This window comes from Mauremys mutica, chromosome 4 (genome assembly GCF_020497125.1).
Source record: "Mauremys mutica isolate MM-2020 ecotype Southern chromosome 4, ASM2049712v1, whole genome shotgun sequence".
NCBI classification, from domain to species: domain Eukaryota; kingdom Metazoa; phylum Chordata; order Testudines; family Geoemydidae; genus Mauremys; species Mauremys mutica.
Window position 1 is genome coordinate 133514606 of NC_059075.1, and position 15066 is coordinate 133529671.

Genomic DNA, 15066 nt, shown 5'->3' on the forward strand with positions numbered 1-15066 from the left:
ATGGAGCCGGGGCCCCTTCACCCGAAGGGACTGAGTGATGAGATTCTGATGTGGCGTCAGCACAACAGTGTCATATGGAAACACTGCGCCTGGGGACTAGGTTGGCAAAGCCTCAGGAACTGCTTCCAGGCCTCATAGCACCCCAGGGACCGTTCCCGCAGGGCACAGGATGGCTTCACTATAACCAGGGCAACACTTGGGAAGACATCTGGATGGAGACAAATCTGCAGCTGGGCAGAGTGGTTTCATCTCCTTGCCTGGGGCCAGGTGCCATAAGTGATGTGCCACCAGGAGCCTTTACTGATGGGCATTCACCCAGCTCTGCAGCAGGGAAGCCAGCCCCAGGTAGTGAGGTATGTGGGGTGGATCCACTCCCTGCAAACCCCACTCCCCGTAGTAGTTACCCACGCACAGCCCAAGGATGCAGACTTCCCCATTAGGCTGAGTGCATCAAACTTGGCCTACTTGGGACCAAGCCAGAGGCGAAGGCAGCTCTTTAGGGATGCATCGAGTTCACCTGCAGCGCTGTCACCCTCTCCTCCACACACGCCTGCTCCATCACGTACTGGGCTCCGCTCCTCCCAGAGGTGTCCACAGACCAGACAGCCTGGGAGGTGGGGGATGGGGGCTCTCACGGGATTACCCAGCACCCCCATTGCCCAGCATGGCCACACCACAGCAATCGGTTACCTACAGTTTTTCCGCATGACCAAGACGTCCCCGCACTCATCCTCGGACGGCAGGAAGATCTCCGGGACCACGATGAGGATCTTGCGCTTTGGGGGGGGGTTGATGTTCCAGGTGCACTCAATGTTGGCGGGGTAGTTGCCGGGGTAGTTGGGAGACTCGATGTAGCCAGTGTATTCACCCAGCTCCCCTCCGCACTGGCGGTCTGCAAGGCAACAAGGACCAGTGGTCACTGGAAATTAGTTCCCCTAGAGAAGACGCTTCTCTGACATGGGGGCACTAGGCAATGATCAGCGGGCAGAAGAATTGGATCAGGCGATCCTGGATGTTCCAATCCTCTATGCACCGGGCTATCTGTGCCTACAGACGCACCTATGGTCACATCTATTCATGTGTGCATGTGACTGCGTGCATGGTTAGATGCAGCTGTCTGTGCACATGATTGGGGGTGCATAAAGGGAAACAGCAAGAGGAGGTGGCCTTCTGCCAGGGCCCTCTGGCTGGACATCAAGCTAACAGGAAAACACAGCGACTGGCAGAGATTGTGTTGCACATGCGACATATGGACACAGCACCCGGGCTGCCTGAAGCGCGTACTTTTACACTGGGACACGGACGTGGAGCCGTCGAAGTCCGTGGTGGTGTTGCCGGGGCAGGTGATGCAGTAATTCTGGCGGAAGTCTGGCTGGTAGGTGCCCACGGCACAGCGGATGCAGCGGTGGACACTGGTATTGTAGTAATGACCCGGGGAGCACTGAACTATGGTGAGAGGGGAGAGGAAAACATACGGTCAGTGAGCAGGCAAGGAGGCATCAGCTCACTGAGTCATCCCAGCTGTCTAGGAGCCACAGCTCTCCTAGCTCAGCCGATCAGACGTTTTATTAAGCAGACATGAGTGATCAGAGCAGCCGGCTCCTGGTTCCCATTCCCAGCTCTGCTACTCCTTGGGGAGAGGCGAGTATTTTCCCTGCTTTACAGCTGGGAAACATGGCCACAGAGAAGTTAGGTGACCTGCCCAGGATCAAGCAGCAAGTCAGTGGCAGAGCTGGGAATAGAACCCAGGAGTTCTGATTCCCAGCTCCCACTCACACTCCCTGGAAGCTATGTGCAAAGAGACTTTTTTTTTTTTTAAGTGACACAGGTATTCCCATGTGAACTTTGGGGAAAGCACATTCAAGGCTCCTTTAAGGTGTTAATTTAGGCCGCACCACCTTCCTGTTTAGAATGGTTATTCTCTCTCCCCACCGCCCTCCCCAGGGCAGCAACATGCTGAACTCTGGATTTTGCATTAACTTCAACGATCCCCACACTTTACAGCCCTTTAATAAGAGGAGAAATTGCATCCACATCATCACTGCACTGCTAACTGCAAAACTCGGCAGACCAGATTTCCTTGTAAAGCTTAGCCTAAAAATAAGCACCCAATTATTACACTGTTATTATTAACCCTAACAAATACCAAGACCCCACACAGCTTCGTAACAGCAACACTGCGGAGTCGGAGTCCATTACTGGACAACGCTGGAGTGCTCCTTTTGTAAGAGTATTTCTGGGGTACTAAATGCATCTGTGCAGCATTAGAACAGCCCTGCAAACATGCCACCAATTCTCGTTCGCTTTGGCAGCATTATTTAAAGGGTGGGCAGGTGGATTTTGTGCCTGGGCTGGTGGATTCGTACAGCCATGGTGCAAAGCGGCTCAACAAGCACGTAGCTTCTCAAGGAGATTGTAGTCTAACAGGAGAGCGGGGCAAATGGGACAGGGCGGGGAAGGTGGGGGCGTAGATCGAAGCCAAGAGTCTTGGTGAAGGATGTGCAGGGCAAAAGGGAGCAGCGACGCAAGGGTGGGACTGGCCCCCCACTTGGCAAAATGAAAGCTTCCCATATCGCTGTTGTGACGGGGCCTGGGGAGCCGAAGAGGCAGAGGTGGGTTTGGGGGATGTAACGATAATGAAGCAAGCTCAGTCCTGGGAACTCAGCCCCCAACCCTCCCTGGAGCTGTCCCGCCGCTCTGATCTCCCCTGGCTGTTCCCCTCCCAGATGCCGACGGAGCTGCTGGCTTGGACGTACCTTTGGTATCGCAGTCCTGGAAGGAGAAGGCTCCCTCGTGTTTGGTGGTCAGCCCCCCACCGCAAGGGAAGCACAGAGCTCGCCCAGCTTCGGGCTGGTAGGCACCCCGGGGACACGGCTGGCAGGGTATGAAGCCATCCACTGAGTGATGGCCGGGGGGACACTGACCTAAGGCCCATTCGGAAATCAAAGAGAGATGCGGGTCAGTCGTGCAATAACGCAGCCTCCTCATGCCCTGAGCTCCACTGCGTGTCACTGGCGCTGAACCCCAGACAGGGGGAGCCACAGGCAGCTCTGGCTCCTCATCAGATCCGTGGGGCAGCCCCACTGGTTGCAGGGACCTTGCAGCAGCCTGGAAATCACCACCTTGTTGCTGTGTGACCTCCTGGTGACAGCTGCAGGTGGATCAGAACCATTCAGCCAGATCTTTATTACTTACTGCAGCAGCCCTGAGGAGCCCCACAATGGACCCCATTTTGCTAGGAGCTGTACAAAAAAGGACAAAGAGATGGTCTCTGCCCCCTTCTCCTCTGAACTCGGGGGGCTCTGATAAAATGGACTGGTTCCGATTGCCCCATGGTTCTGCTCTTACAACCTCCCACCCCTTTTGGCTCATGACTGGGATGCATCCAAGTTTACCCTGCAGGAAGAACAGCCAAAAGCGGCAGCCCCCTGCAGTCACGCCACCACACCTGCATCCTAACTGGGCGCTTGTGCTTCCCTCTCGTGTTTCTCTCCCGTCCTGTTCTGAATGGAGAGTCAGGGGACAGCTCCAAGGGCCTGTCTGCGGCCAGGCAATGCAAGGAGTGCTGGTGTGGAACCCCTGGAGCTGTTTCATGCCTGATGCCCGGGCCTTGAACAAACCGGGGATGAGGTCTACAATGGTTTCTCTGCAGCGCAGAATGGAAGCTGCACGCTGCACTGGTTCTGCGGGTGCTCCTAGCCCCATCCCACAATGCCGAGCCCACCCAAAGGCCCTTGCCGGGCCCTATGGGAGAGATGATCAAGAGCGCCGTAACGCCGTAGTTGTAAGGTGCCTCTTGGTTCCTCAGCCAGCCTCTCCAAGGTCACACACAGCAACCGATTGACCCCGCACCGTACCTGCACAGGTGGTTATGTTTGTTGCTCCGGCCGGGCCGTACGCATCACTTCCAGGGCAAAGGTCACAAGAGAGCTGGCCTTCTTTGTCCTGGTAGGTCCCAGGGGGGCAAGGGACACACTGCTCCATTTGACCGTGGTAATACGTTCCCTGCAGGCAGCTAACTAAGAGAGAGGCAGAGCCATTAGGGACGCATGTAGCGGGAACCCCCACCAATCTATCCCCTAACAAGCCTTATTCTGGCTGCAGGTGAGAGGCCCTCGGGGTCCCCAGCTCCTAATATTGACAAGTCAGTGCCTCTAAAGGGAGAACACATGGTAACTTCACCTACTGCCCGGGCAGCACATGGAGCTGGCAGCGCTGGTGCTTGGGAGTTGTAGTTCAGCACTAGGGGCCTACAGCCCTAGCCCCCCGGTTGTTCCCTTACCACACTTGGATCCTAGCCTTTGCTGCCCTGGCCCGCAGCTCTCCTGCCTCTCCAGGGACATGCTCAGCTTCCGCGCCACCTCGTAATCCATGCCCGCAAAGCGGATCAGGAACCGCTCCTGGTTTATGGACTTCTTCAGGGCCTTGATTGCAGACTTCAGCTTCTTCTCCACCCTCTGCCGCAGGCAGTTAATATTGCAGCTGGCTAGAGGTCAGAGACGGGGGGGGGGGGTAGACTATCAGGGTGAGCAAAGGAAAAGCAGATGACCTCCTAGACTGCCCCTCCCCATCCCTGCAGGGGCTAGTGGTGTGATTCCTCACCAATCTTCTATCAGGTGTGAGTGGGGTGGCAGGGACTGGGGGGGAACTCAAGCAGCGAAGGGGTATCTTCAGCTGGATTAGGGGGTTCCTCCTGCTACTCATTCCATCTCCCCACACCCGAGCCTGGACTGCTGCCCACCTCTGCATTTCCACACGCTGGGGGTGACTATACATCTCTGCCTATTCTACCCCCCTCCTCTTTTAGTGCCCATCACCGCACCTGGGATGGCTCTGGATGTAACTGTTAAAGCGGTACTGTGGACAGCAGGAGGCTCTGTGCAACATTATCACTGGCCAGAGAACTAGAACCACAGCAAGGAGTGGCAGGGCAAATTTCCCTCACCCTACCCCATCAGCCTGCTTCATCTACATCTTGGGGAAGCCCCTTCTAGAGGTGCAGAAGGGGTTCAGTTTCCATGGGTCTTACTCAGTCCTTGGCCTCTGGCCAGACCGCCGGTGAGGGGGCTAGTTAGTGCAAGCCGGGACGGTGTTTTTTATGACATGGACGCCTGCCCAGAAGGAGCTGGTCTGAGAACTGCCAAGCTCATTTCACACAGGCCATGGAACATGCTGCCTAGCAAGGTGTGAAGGTAATTAAGAGCACAAGGCAGACGTTATTGGAGAGTTCAGCCCAGTGCACACTGGGAAAGCCAGAGCTTCTACTGCTACGTGGGCTCACCTCAGTTCCAGTGCATTCTGGGACAGCCAGGCCTCTCTCCTCAGGCCCAATGCACTCTGGGAAAAACAGTCCTCCCAGTCCCATATCCCCCAACTTGGGATCGCCTCAGGCCCAGTGCACTCTGGGAAAGCCGGTCCTCCCAGCCCTGTCCCTCACCTGTGACCTCTTCCGGTTTGATTTCTGCCTCAAACTCCAGGGTGATGCGCGTCACCTCCTTGTTGGGGGAGTTGCGGGCCCGGCGGCCTTTGCCCTTCCTTGATGAGTCGCACTTGAGGTTCACAAAGGTCACCTGGCAATCCGAGCAGGGGGCCGCCCCGCCTGGAAGAGTGAGGGATAGAGAGTCAGGATCTTCCCCACAGCTCCCTTGGGAAACCCAAGCCCAGGTAGTCAATGGGGCCACTTCCCTCCACACAGCCATAGAGGAGTTTACACAGCTGGCTGGGGGGTGTATGCCTCACCTGGCGCCCCGTGCTTCCCCGACTCGTCCTGCTTCCCCTTCACACGTGGGTGCAGGTGGCACTTGGCATCCTTGATCTTGAAAGAAGCCTTCTGTTTGATTGGAGCAGTGACAGTCTCTAAAAGAAAAGGCAGGTGCTAAACACCAGAGGCACCAGCTGAGCCTCCCACCATGGCAACTGGGGGCAGGGGAGGCCCAGGAGAGCAATCTTACCCACGCAGTGATGGCTGCTGTTGCCAGGCCTCTGCTGGGCCCCCTGGCGCAGGATGGGTGTCCCACAGCTCACCGTGTAGCTGCTGTCGGACTCTGTGAAGAAGGAGAAAGGAGGGATTCAGACAGAGCCTGGGGCTCACTCCCGGCTAGCTTCCGAAGTGCTGCTCCTCTGCGTCGCCCAGGGAGGTCAGTGGGGGCTCAGCACCCTAAGAAATCAGGCACTAAGAAGCCCACATGTGCTGATATGACCCCAACCTTTGAAGCTCTAGAGACTGGTTCATTGCTAGCACAACCCGAGGGTCAGTTCAGGCAAAGCCAGGGCCCTGCTCAGCCATTGAGCTGCAAAGCCTGGGATCCTGTGTACAGCCTCCTCCCCACTCCCACCCCATGATATCCCCACCAGGCCAGCTCCAGTAAAGGGAGTCCAGTCCTGCAATGGGGACAGCATCCAGAGCTAGGGGTCCGAGAGGAAGCAGGGAGTATAATGGATGGGGGCCCCGTTAGGAGGAGAATGGGGACTGCTAAGTGTCCCAGCTGTGGCTCTGAAGTATGAAGATGATTCCAAGGGCAGATCTAGTCATTATCCCAGTGGTCAACAAACTTTTCAGGGTTGTGCCCCCCTTATCTCTGTCCACGCCCCCTTTCTGCCCAGCCGGAAGCAGAGCTGTGGCTCTGTGGGGAGGGCTGCAGACAGGGGTAAGGGGGCCAAGGCTGGGACCACAGCTGGGGTTGGGGCCAGGAGCGGAGTGGAGGCCCAGCCGGGGGCCAACGCTGGCAGCCGGGGCCCTGGGTGTGGGGCCAGGAGTGGAGCCTCAGGCGCGGGGCCAGGAGCAGAGCTGTGTGGCGCTCTCTCCCTGGCCCTGGTGGGAGCTGGCCTGGGTCCCAGCCATGGCCCCCTGAAAGGTCCTCTTCACCCCCTGAGGGGGGTGCACCCTACGGTGTGGTGACTTCAGCCTCATCCAGACCTAAATCTAGCCTGCACAGAGACATCCTGCTTCCCTAAGCCCCCTCTGTGCTTTCAACGACATATGGTGTTCTGCACGGCGATGCGGGGCACCGTTAAGCATCCACCTAAGTAACGGGTAGGGAGAGATCCATATTTGTAAAGCCTTTTGGGACGGAAGGCGTTAGAGAAGGCCAGTGCCCCGGGTAGGTTTCAGGGAGATGTGGCAGCCACGGGTTGGTACCTGGCAGGAAGCGGGCCTTGGAGATGCAGGTGAGGGAGCAGCTGTCCTTCTTGCCGTTCTTGTTGCAGGTGATCATGGCCCGGTGAGAGATGGGGCCCGTCAGGCATTTCACCAGCTCTGAAGGACAACAAGCACTGAGTGGTGACAACAAGCAGGGGGCGACTCAGGGCCGACCAGACAAGCAGGCGCTGCTCCAGGCACTGGGGGTGGGGAGTTATCATAATTGGGCTTACAAATTTAGCGCAATTGTGGGTGCAACTGAAAAAAGTGAGTGAAACTTCATTCACGATAATCTATCGGGATCAACAGTGATCGGAAAAGTTGCAACGGGGAGACAGAGAGACTGAATTAGTAGAAACAAAAAGACCTCCTGATATCGCTCAAGGACGGCGTTACGGTCGTCCCTGATAAACCAGGCACCGTGAGACTGAAACATCAATGAATCGAAATTGGTGGGTCGGAAATGAGGCCTCATTGTTGGGCAAAACAGTGAGGGGATGGGCTACTCAGCCCATCACTCCTTCTGGGGTCCTTACAGAAAGAGACTTTGGGAGACAAATTAGTGACTGAAGTGAGCTTCACCATCATGGCTGCCACCCCCACCATCTCCTGTGTCCCTGGGCCTTCATCATTCTGATCCTGAGAAATGTCCTGAGCACACCAGGCCAGAGAGAGAGGGAGTCACATGACATCACCACCTCCACTGGCTGGATCCTGACCACCACCTGGGATGTGAGACTTTTTCTCTCCCCCCAGGTGTGTTCTTCTCCTTCCCCACTGTCTTTCTCTCTCTCTCTCTCCTTTTTCCTTCTGGCTAAGAAGAGTCTGGCTTAGCTGGCCAAGACTGCCTATTTTGCAACACTGCTGGAAGCCAGTGACCAGAAAAGAGGCAGCTAAAAGCCCATTTATTCTATCCAAATTAATACAACAGTGGGACTCTAACCTTGCTCCTAACTCCATTCCTGCCACAGCATCCATCCTCCTCCCTCAGCCACCTGCTTCTGCCATGGGCCATCCTGGCAAGACAGGGGTGCGTGTGGTCTTCTGGGTTCTCCTGCACAACTTTACACTCACACGCTCAACCTGGGGCCATGAGTCAGCAGATCATCTTGAGGAGTAAGAGGCACTTGCTGGGGTTTCATTCACTCCTTCATTCTGAGGAGGCTTTGCTCAGTCTATCCCCTGTCCCTTCTCTTGGATGGTAATGGAAGGGAATCAACTGGGCACCACAGTGTTGCTGCGGGCTGTTTAAAACTGCTGCTGTGCCCTTCCCCAGAGGTTGCTGCATGTCCGGGGCAGGAAAAGAGATTTGTATAGGTATATCTATCAGCAAAGTGCTTTGGGATCCCTTGGGGAGAAGAGCACTATGTAAAGAACAAACAGAATTTGACCCAGGTCAGAAATAGCCAAGGGAAGTTCGGCAGGTGAAGGACTACACTTTCTGATGCACCCTTTTCTAGGTGAGGTGCCAGAATTTCCTCTACCGCTTCCCAAACTCTCTCTTTTCTTGAGTCCAGCAGCCCAGGCGAGATGGGTTTGGGGGAGGAAAGGGGCATTTAGATCAGGAGACCACAGCATGAAAACTAGCTCCACAGGTAGCATGATCTGGTCTCCTGTGCTAGCAGTCTCAGCAGAGTGGCGAAAGGCAGACTGGGGCATGGAGCCTGAACTCCCTGTCTCTGCCAGAAGGCACAGCACTGGGGCAGCATGGGGATCATGGGAATCCGCACAAAAATAAACACGCTCTAGCTCTAGGCCGAGATTGAAAAGGTTTCCACCCGGCATGACGCCCAAACCAAGAGAGGACGCTATATGCCGGGGTGCGTGGTCAACACACACCCAGTGGCCAAATCCAACCCGTAAGCAGCACCCTTTCTGCTGCACCGTCTCCCCATACTACAAAGCATCTTCACAGCAAAATCCACCTGGATCAAATCTATCCACCACGTCCCGGCAAGGACCAAATAGAAAAATGCAGATCTCTGTTCCGGCTTTGCCGGCTGACCTATGCTCACCCACTAGATGGCAGCATGGGTTTTCTTTACCCACCTATGCAGTCCTTTTTGTTCCAGTGAAGTTTGCAGCTGGCCGGACAGGTACACTCATAGCTGCCAGGGGTGTTTATGCAGCCAAATTTGCAGCCTCCTCGGTTGATGCTGCATTCATCAATGTCTGCAGGGAGCAAAGCGAGACGTTTACTGAGAACTGGAATTGCCATGCTGCATAAAGCAAGCTCTGTTAGAGGTTACAGCAGGCTGAGTGGGGGCAGGACTCCTGGATTCTTCTAGCTCGTGGAGTGTTAAAGTGGTTAGAGCTGGTGGGGCAGAGGTTGGCAGCCAGGACTCATGGGTTCTAATCCTGGCTCTGCCACTGACTCACTGCGTAGTCCTGACCAAATCACTTAAGGCCCCATTTTCAAAGTGGCCTGTAACTCTGGGTGTCCAACCTGAGATATCTCGGGCTGGGTTTTTGGAGGAGCTGGGCTTCCACAGCTTCAATTAGCACCAGTGGGGAAGGTCACATGAAACAAGAGGAGAATTTAGTCCAACACGTGCAGGGACGTGTTGGTGTCACTAGGCATAACCCTAGGTAACTCAGGAGGGTGGAAAGCCATAAGTGTCAATAAAGCCTTCTGTAGTAGGCCTGAATGAACTAAAGTCACTCCATGTCTGACCAAAGCGCTTCCATGTTTATGTTTGAACTTTAATCAACCTAGCAGGCCAGTAACCGAGAATGGAATGTACAACAGCTAGCTCAACTGTGGTACTGCCAGGAGATAATGATGAGGCCTACTTACACCTGGCTAAGGGGGGGGCAGAATAACGGATCCAGGAAAGTAAAACAAGATAACTGTTCACAGAAGAGTTACTAACGAGCTAAAGTGGTTTTTGCCAAGTATGACTTAACTGCTTAACGTAATTGCTATTGCAAAGTGTATTTGCTGCATGGGAATTAAAGGTGGGGGGAGAGGAGGAGTGTGGGGGTGATGGGAATGCTTAGCTGAAGTTATGTATAAAGAGAGGAAAACCGCTTGTATGTGTGTGCAGGATTTGAGATTGCTATGTCTCCCTTGCACCTTATTTGGGCTCAAATAAACTTTTTTTTGCTTCTCCACCTTGGTGTGTTTATTGGAAGCGAAGCACACCGGGCAACGAACCATTGTTGCTGTCGCCTCGGGCCTCTGTGCCGGCAACAGACGTGAGTCCCCTCTTCGCAGCACTCTGCTGCATATCAGCTGTGACTCGGGACAGCACTGCCCCAGGCACTCTCCGTAGGGAGAAAGTAAGGGCACCCACTTCCGGATAGCAGCTAGGGAGGGACACTCTGGAGAAAGGCTCAGAGGACGGCAGAAAATGAAGCTGCCCCAGGGTAACAAACAGGAGCAAGACCCAGCACGTACCCAGCAGCACTGTCTGTGAAGGTCTCAAAGCCCTGTGTGAGCAGGAACCCATTACGTCTCCCAACCCCACCCTACAGAGGGGCAAAAGGACTTTTTCAAAGTCTCATGATAAGTCAGGGCAGAGCCAGAGAGAGAACCCAGGTGTTCTGGCACCCAGGCAACTGCTTTAACCACTAGCCAGACCCCTCTTCTCAGAGCCTCCCCCTAGAGCCAGGGTCAGAGGAGAAAAACTGCCAGCGGCTTCTCTGGTAGGATGTAGGAGATGTTCCCTGCTCAAACTCCTTATGACCCTAAGTCTCCTCAGCTCCCTGAAGCTTCTTCTCACCTTTGTCCCCTTGCTGACAGCCAGGCCGGGCATGAGCACAGCCCCGTAATCATCCTCATCCCCACCCTGAGAGCTCCCTGCAACCAGCAATTTAAATGGCTATTTCCATTAATCAGGAGCCGTCCTCTGATCACTCCTCCCACAAGCCAATAGAGCGCCCACTGGCTGGGGAAAGCAACCAGAGGAATGAGTCTCCATTCAGAGCTGAGCAATCCCCGCACCTCGCTGGGACTCCAACCATGGCCTTGGAGGTCTGCAAGCAGAGCCAGATCCAGCTCCTCCCACCTGGGCAAGAGGGAAGGGGAAGGGGAAGGGGAAGGGGAATGCAGGGCTGGGCAGAGATGCAAGGTGAGCAGAGAGTAGGGGAATGGTGAGTGACCAGGAGCAACCTCAAGGGTGAATAGCCCATGACGATGGGTGCTATGAAGCAATCTAAGACTGAACAGCTAGATGGGAGAGGCAGACCAGAGATGGGGATAAGGGACTCTGCTCCCACCTCCCACCCCACCCTCTTGGGCTCAAGGCCAGTGAGAGGATTCTGTTCTGGCCGAAGGCACTGCCAATGTGAACCTGGCCTTTTTGACCTAATCCTGCCATGTCAATTGCTTCACAAGCTCTGTAGTGGATGGCACTGGCAGGGGAGCTGCTCTGCCTTCCCTTCTTCACAGCTCTTTCGATCACCCAAATGGGCCGATCTTATTAGGGCTCACGTCACCCACCACTGAAATGCATCCGTCTCTGGGGTGGAAAGTGACAGCTGTGTTACAATGCACAGCAACGCTGCATCTCAAAAAGTGAAGACAAATACTGTAGCCGACTTACCCACGGGGGGCGGGGAAGGAATTTCTCAACTGAACTTGGTCAGGATGCGAGGGCTAACGCGTCGACTCCTGACACAAGCGCTACTGGTGGAGCGGTTTGTCATGAGCCAAAGGACGGGGCCTTGGTTTTATTTCTTATCCCAAACCATGGCAGCTCCTCTGTGACAGCAGCCTTTGCACCAACTTTGCTGGGGTGCTGGATGCAGGACTGACTCAGAATCACCAGCACCACCCTTGTCCCAGGCTGTGTCCTTGGTGGTTTTTCTCACTAAGGAGTGGCTGCTTTCTCCACCAGCTGGAATTTCCGTGTGGCTCCACCTTTACCCCCAGACACAGGGAAATAAAGTAGCCCAGCCAGGTGGTGACAAACATTTGGCTCATAGGGACTAGATCCTCTGTCTAGATTGCCTCGCAGGGGCAGCTGAAGTGCTCGACAGAATCTTCTTTTTGTTTTCAATGTGAAATCTCTCCGTCGGTGGGCAAACCAATCACTCTGCTAGATGGGGGACCAGCCAGCCGTAGAAAGACAGACAGACAGAGGACTTAGAAACTAGATTCCATTTAGCAGCTTTGCTCTCAACGCTCAATTTGCATCCCCAATGGATTCTGCTTCCCAGTTTGTCGTCTATTTCAGCCACCCCACGTTCATTGATTCATCAAGCCTCAGGCCAGAAGGGACCATTAGCTCACCTAGTCTGACTCTAGCGTTGCCAACTTTGTTTGGATGAATTCCTGGAGATTTCATCACATGACATAATCTTCGGCTAAAGATTCATCTTTAATTCTGGAGACTCCAGGACAATCCTGGAGGGCTGGCGACCCTATCTGGGCTGGCGACCCTCCTATATACCAGGACAGAGAAATTCACCCCAGGAGCCCTGCACTGAGCCCCAATAATGTGTGTACTCCTGAGTGGTGTGACACAAACCAAGAGCCCTTCCTGACATCCTGCCTCACTCTCTCTGCAAACCGCAGCCAGCAGGCGGTTTAAGCTGGCCTCTGGCTTTACGAGAGCTTTTATAAACCTCCTCCCTCAAGGAACTCTTCTGCTCCCAATGGGAGGGACAGCACTTCCCTGTCTGGCGCGATTAGCACAGTGAGCGCTCATGGACAAGTGTGGCTGCCTGTCTGTGTTCACCCGCTTGTGTGTTTGTGTCTCCATGCAAGTGGGCATGAAATCACAGCAAGGACTCACTGGCTGTATAAACAGAGGCAGCCTGGCAAGAAAGATGGAATAGAGCTGCATTCAGTGGGTGAAATCCTGACTTCATTGAAGTGAATAGCAAAACTCCCATTGACTTCAGCAGGGCCAGGATTTTATTTGGGGCAGGCAGGGACCATATGTCTAATAGGGGGGCTCCTGAGTACAGGGTTCATGAACATTTAGGTATGTGAGTTTGACAACACTAGTCCAGCCTGCCATGCCAATGACATCTAACTGAACTGAACTGAACTGGGATTATTTAGTCTGCAGAAGAGAAGAATGAGGGGGGATTTGATAGCTGCTTTCAACTACCTGAAAGGGGGTTCCAAAGAGGATGGATCTAGACTGTTCTCAGTGGTACCAGATGACAGAACAAGGAGCAATGGTCTCAAGTTGCAGTGGGGATGTTTTAGGTTGGATATTAGGAAAAACTATTTCACTAGGAGGGTGGTGAAGCACTGGAATGGGTTACCTAGGGAGATGGTGGAATCTCCTTCCTTAGAGGTTTTTAAGGCCTGGCTTGACAAAACCCTGGCTGGGATGATTTAGTTGGGGATTGGTCCTGCTTGAGCAGGAGGTTGGACTAGATGACCTCTTGAGGTCCCTTCCAACCCTGATTCTATGATTCTATGAACTGCATTTACATTGACTCCACTGAAGTCAATGGAGCTGCAGCACTTTACATCGGCAGAGAATATGCCCCATCATGGGTGCTACTGTTTTCTGGATGTGGGAGGTGAGTTTTCAGTCTGGATTGTGTTTACACAGGACGGGAAGGGACTTCCTGAGTCATCGAGTGCAGTCCCCTGCTATCACAGGCCATCACAGAATCAAACGGGTTTCCAGTTAGAAGCATTTGCACTGGTCTGTGCAAGTGTATGTTGTGTGTGCATGGGAGGGTGGGGGTGTCGTGCAGTAGGGTGCGTACATTGTGTGCGTGAGGGCTTCTTTGTGTTGGTGCACCAGCCTTAATCTAGGTAATCCAGGGTATCTCAACATATGTAACTCGCACTGAAAACTACCGCTGCAAACCACACTACTGTCATAACACGCCTGAACAAACCTCTCTGCGCTTTTCATCTTCCCTGCTATTCCCTCGGGCACAGGCTTCCCCTTCCCTCGTGCTCGGGAGTTATCTGATTCGGGAAACTCAACTCAAAACCTTTTTGAAGTCCCCTCCCCACCAACTTTGTGCCAAGAACTCTGGGGATTTTTTTCTCTCTCTCCCTGAGCGGACAAGTCGCAAATCGCTCTGGTCGCTTTGTTTGAAGTTGCAGACACAACTGTCTGGCTCCCTGCACCCACTCGGCTTATGGAGCTCCATTTCCAACTACTGAGGAATTGTCAGAAAGAGAGAAATCCCCTCCCCCCTTGGCATCTCCCTAGCTGCTTACAGGGGAAGGCAAACGTGGCAGCGGGGGCCCTGTTTTCCTATACAAAGAGGTGAAGCCATTGGAATAGTCAGGAAAGAAGCAATCAAAGTCCCAGAGCGGATTGGGAAACTAGGGACTCAGCTGCTCCGAGAGGAGCGCAGTACGGGACTTCCCCACAACCGTGATCCCAGCGTCTGTGTCCCAAAGATCTCTCTGCCATCCACTCCTCCTCAAGGGACACCCGGGTGGCAGACCCTTTCATGGCTCATCCAGCCCTTTCGGAACACCTGTATGCTACCCGCATAACCCCCCAACACATGCACATGGTTCCTGTCTCCTGCTGGGTAGCAGGAAATGTATCCGTGGTAGGAGCACAGAGATGGCCAGACTGCGTCAATCCATCTAGTATAGGATCTCGTCTCTGACGGCAGTAAGTATGAGATGCTCCAGAGAAAGTGCAAGAAACACTGATGTGAGCAGTTCCAGGAAAACCTGCCTGGGATAGTTTCTTCCTGTCTCCCAATAGTCTGAGACTGGCTTCTCGCTGACGCAGAAAGCTTTAGAGCACTTGTTCGTTTTAACCCTTATCTATATCCTTCTCTGAATCCTCAGCTCTTGGCCGCAGTGATAACTTGTGGCAATGAGTTCCACAGCCTAGCCATGCATTCCACTGAATCGTACATGTTAAAGCTGGAAAAACCCTACTGGGCTCCATCTAGCCCAGCCCCTCTCCTCACCCCAGGAAACAAGGCAAGACTGTTCCATACAATCCTTCTCCAGGGCCTGGTCGAGTCTAGTCTTAGGT

At 54.1% G+C, this 15066-nt stretch overlaps 1 protein-coding gene across 1 annotated transcript in view; it reads right to left on the reverse strand.

Moving 5' to 3' along the window:
* The window catches only part of SCUBE3 (signal peptide, CUB domain and EGF like domain containing 3), a 103295-nt gene that overhangs the window by 8212 nt on the left and 80017 nt on the right, over positions 1 to 15066 (reverse strand). Inside the window, exons 11-20 of the mRNA XM_045016189.1 lie at positions 9188 to 9310; positions 7139 to 7255; positions 5952 to 6044; positions 5740 to 5856; positions 5438 to 5599; positions 4283 to 4486; positions 3858 to 4019; positions 2757 to 2924; positions 1285 to 1446; positions 695 to 892 (exon numbers count right to left, since the gene is read on the reverse strand). Coding sequence (XP_044872124.1) covers positions 695 to 892; positions 1285 to 1446; positions 2757 to 2924; positions 3858 to 4019; positions 4283 to 4486; positions 5438 to 5599; positions 5740 to 5856; positions 5952 to 6044; positions 7139 to 7255; positions 9188 to 9310 — 1506 coding nt within the window. The remainder of the gene's footprint in view (positions 1 to 694; positions 893 to 1284; positions 1447 to 2756; positions 2925 to 3857; positions 4020 to 4282; positions 4487 to 5437; positions 5600 to 5739; positions 5857 to 5951; positions 6045 to 7138; positions 7256 to 9187; positions 9311 to 15066) is intronic.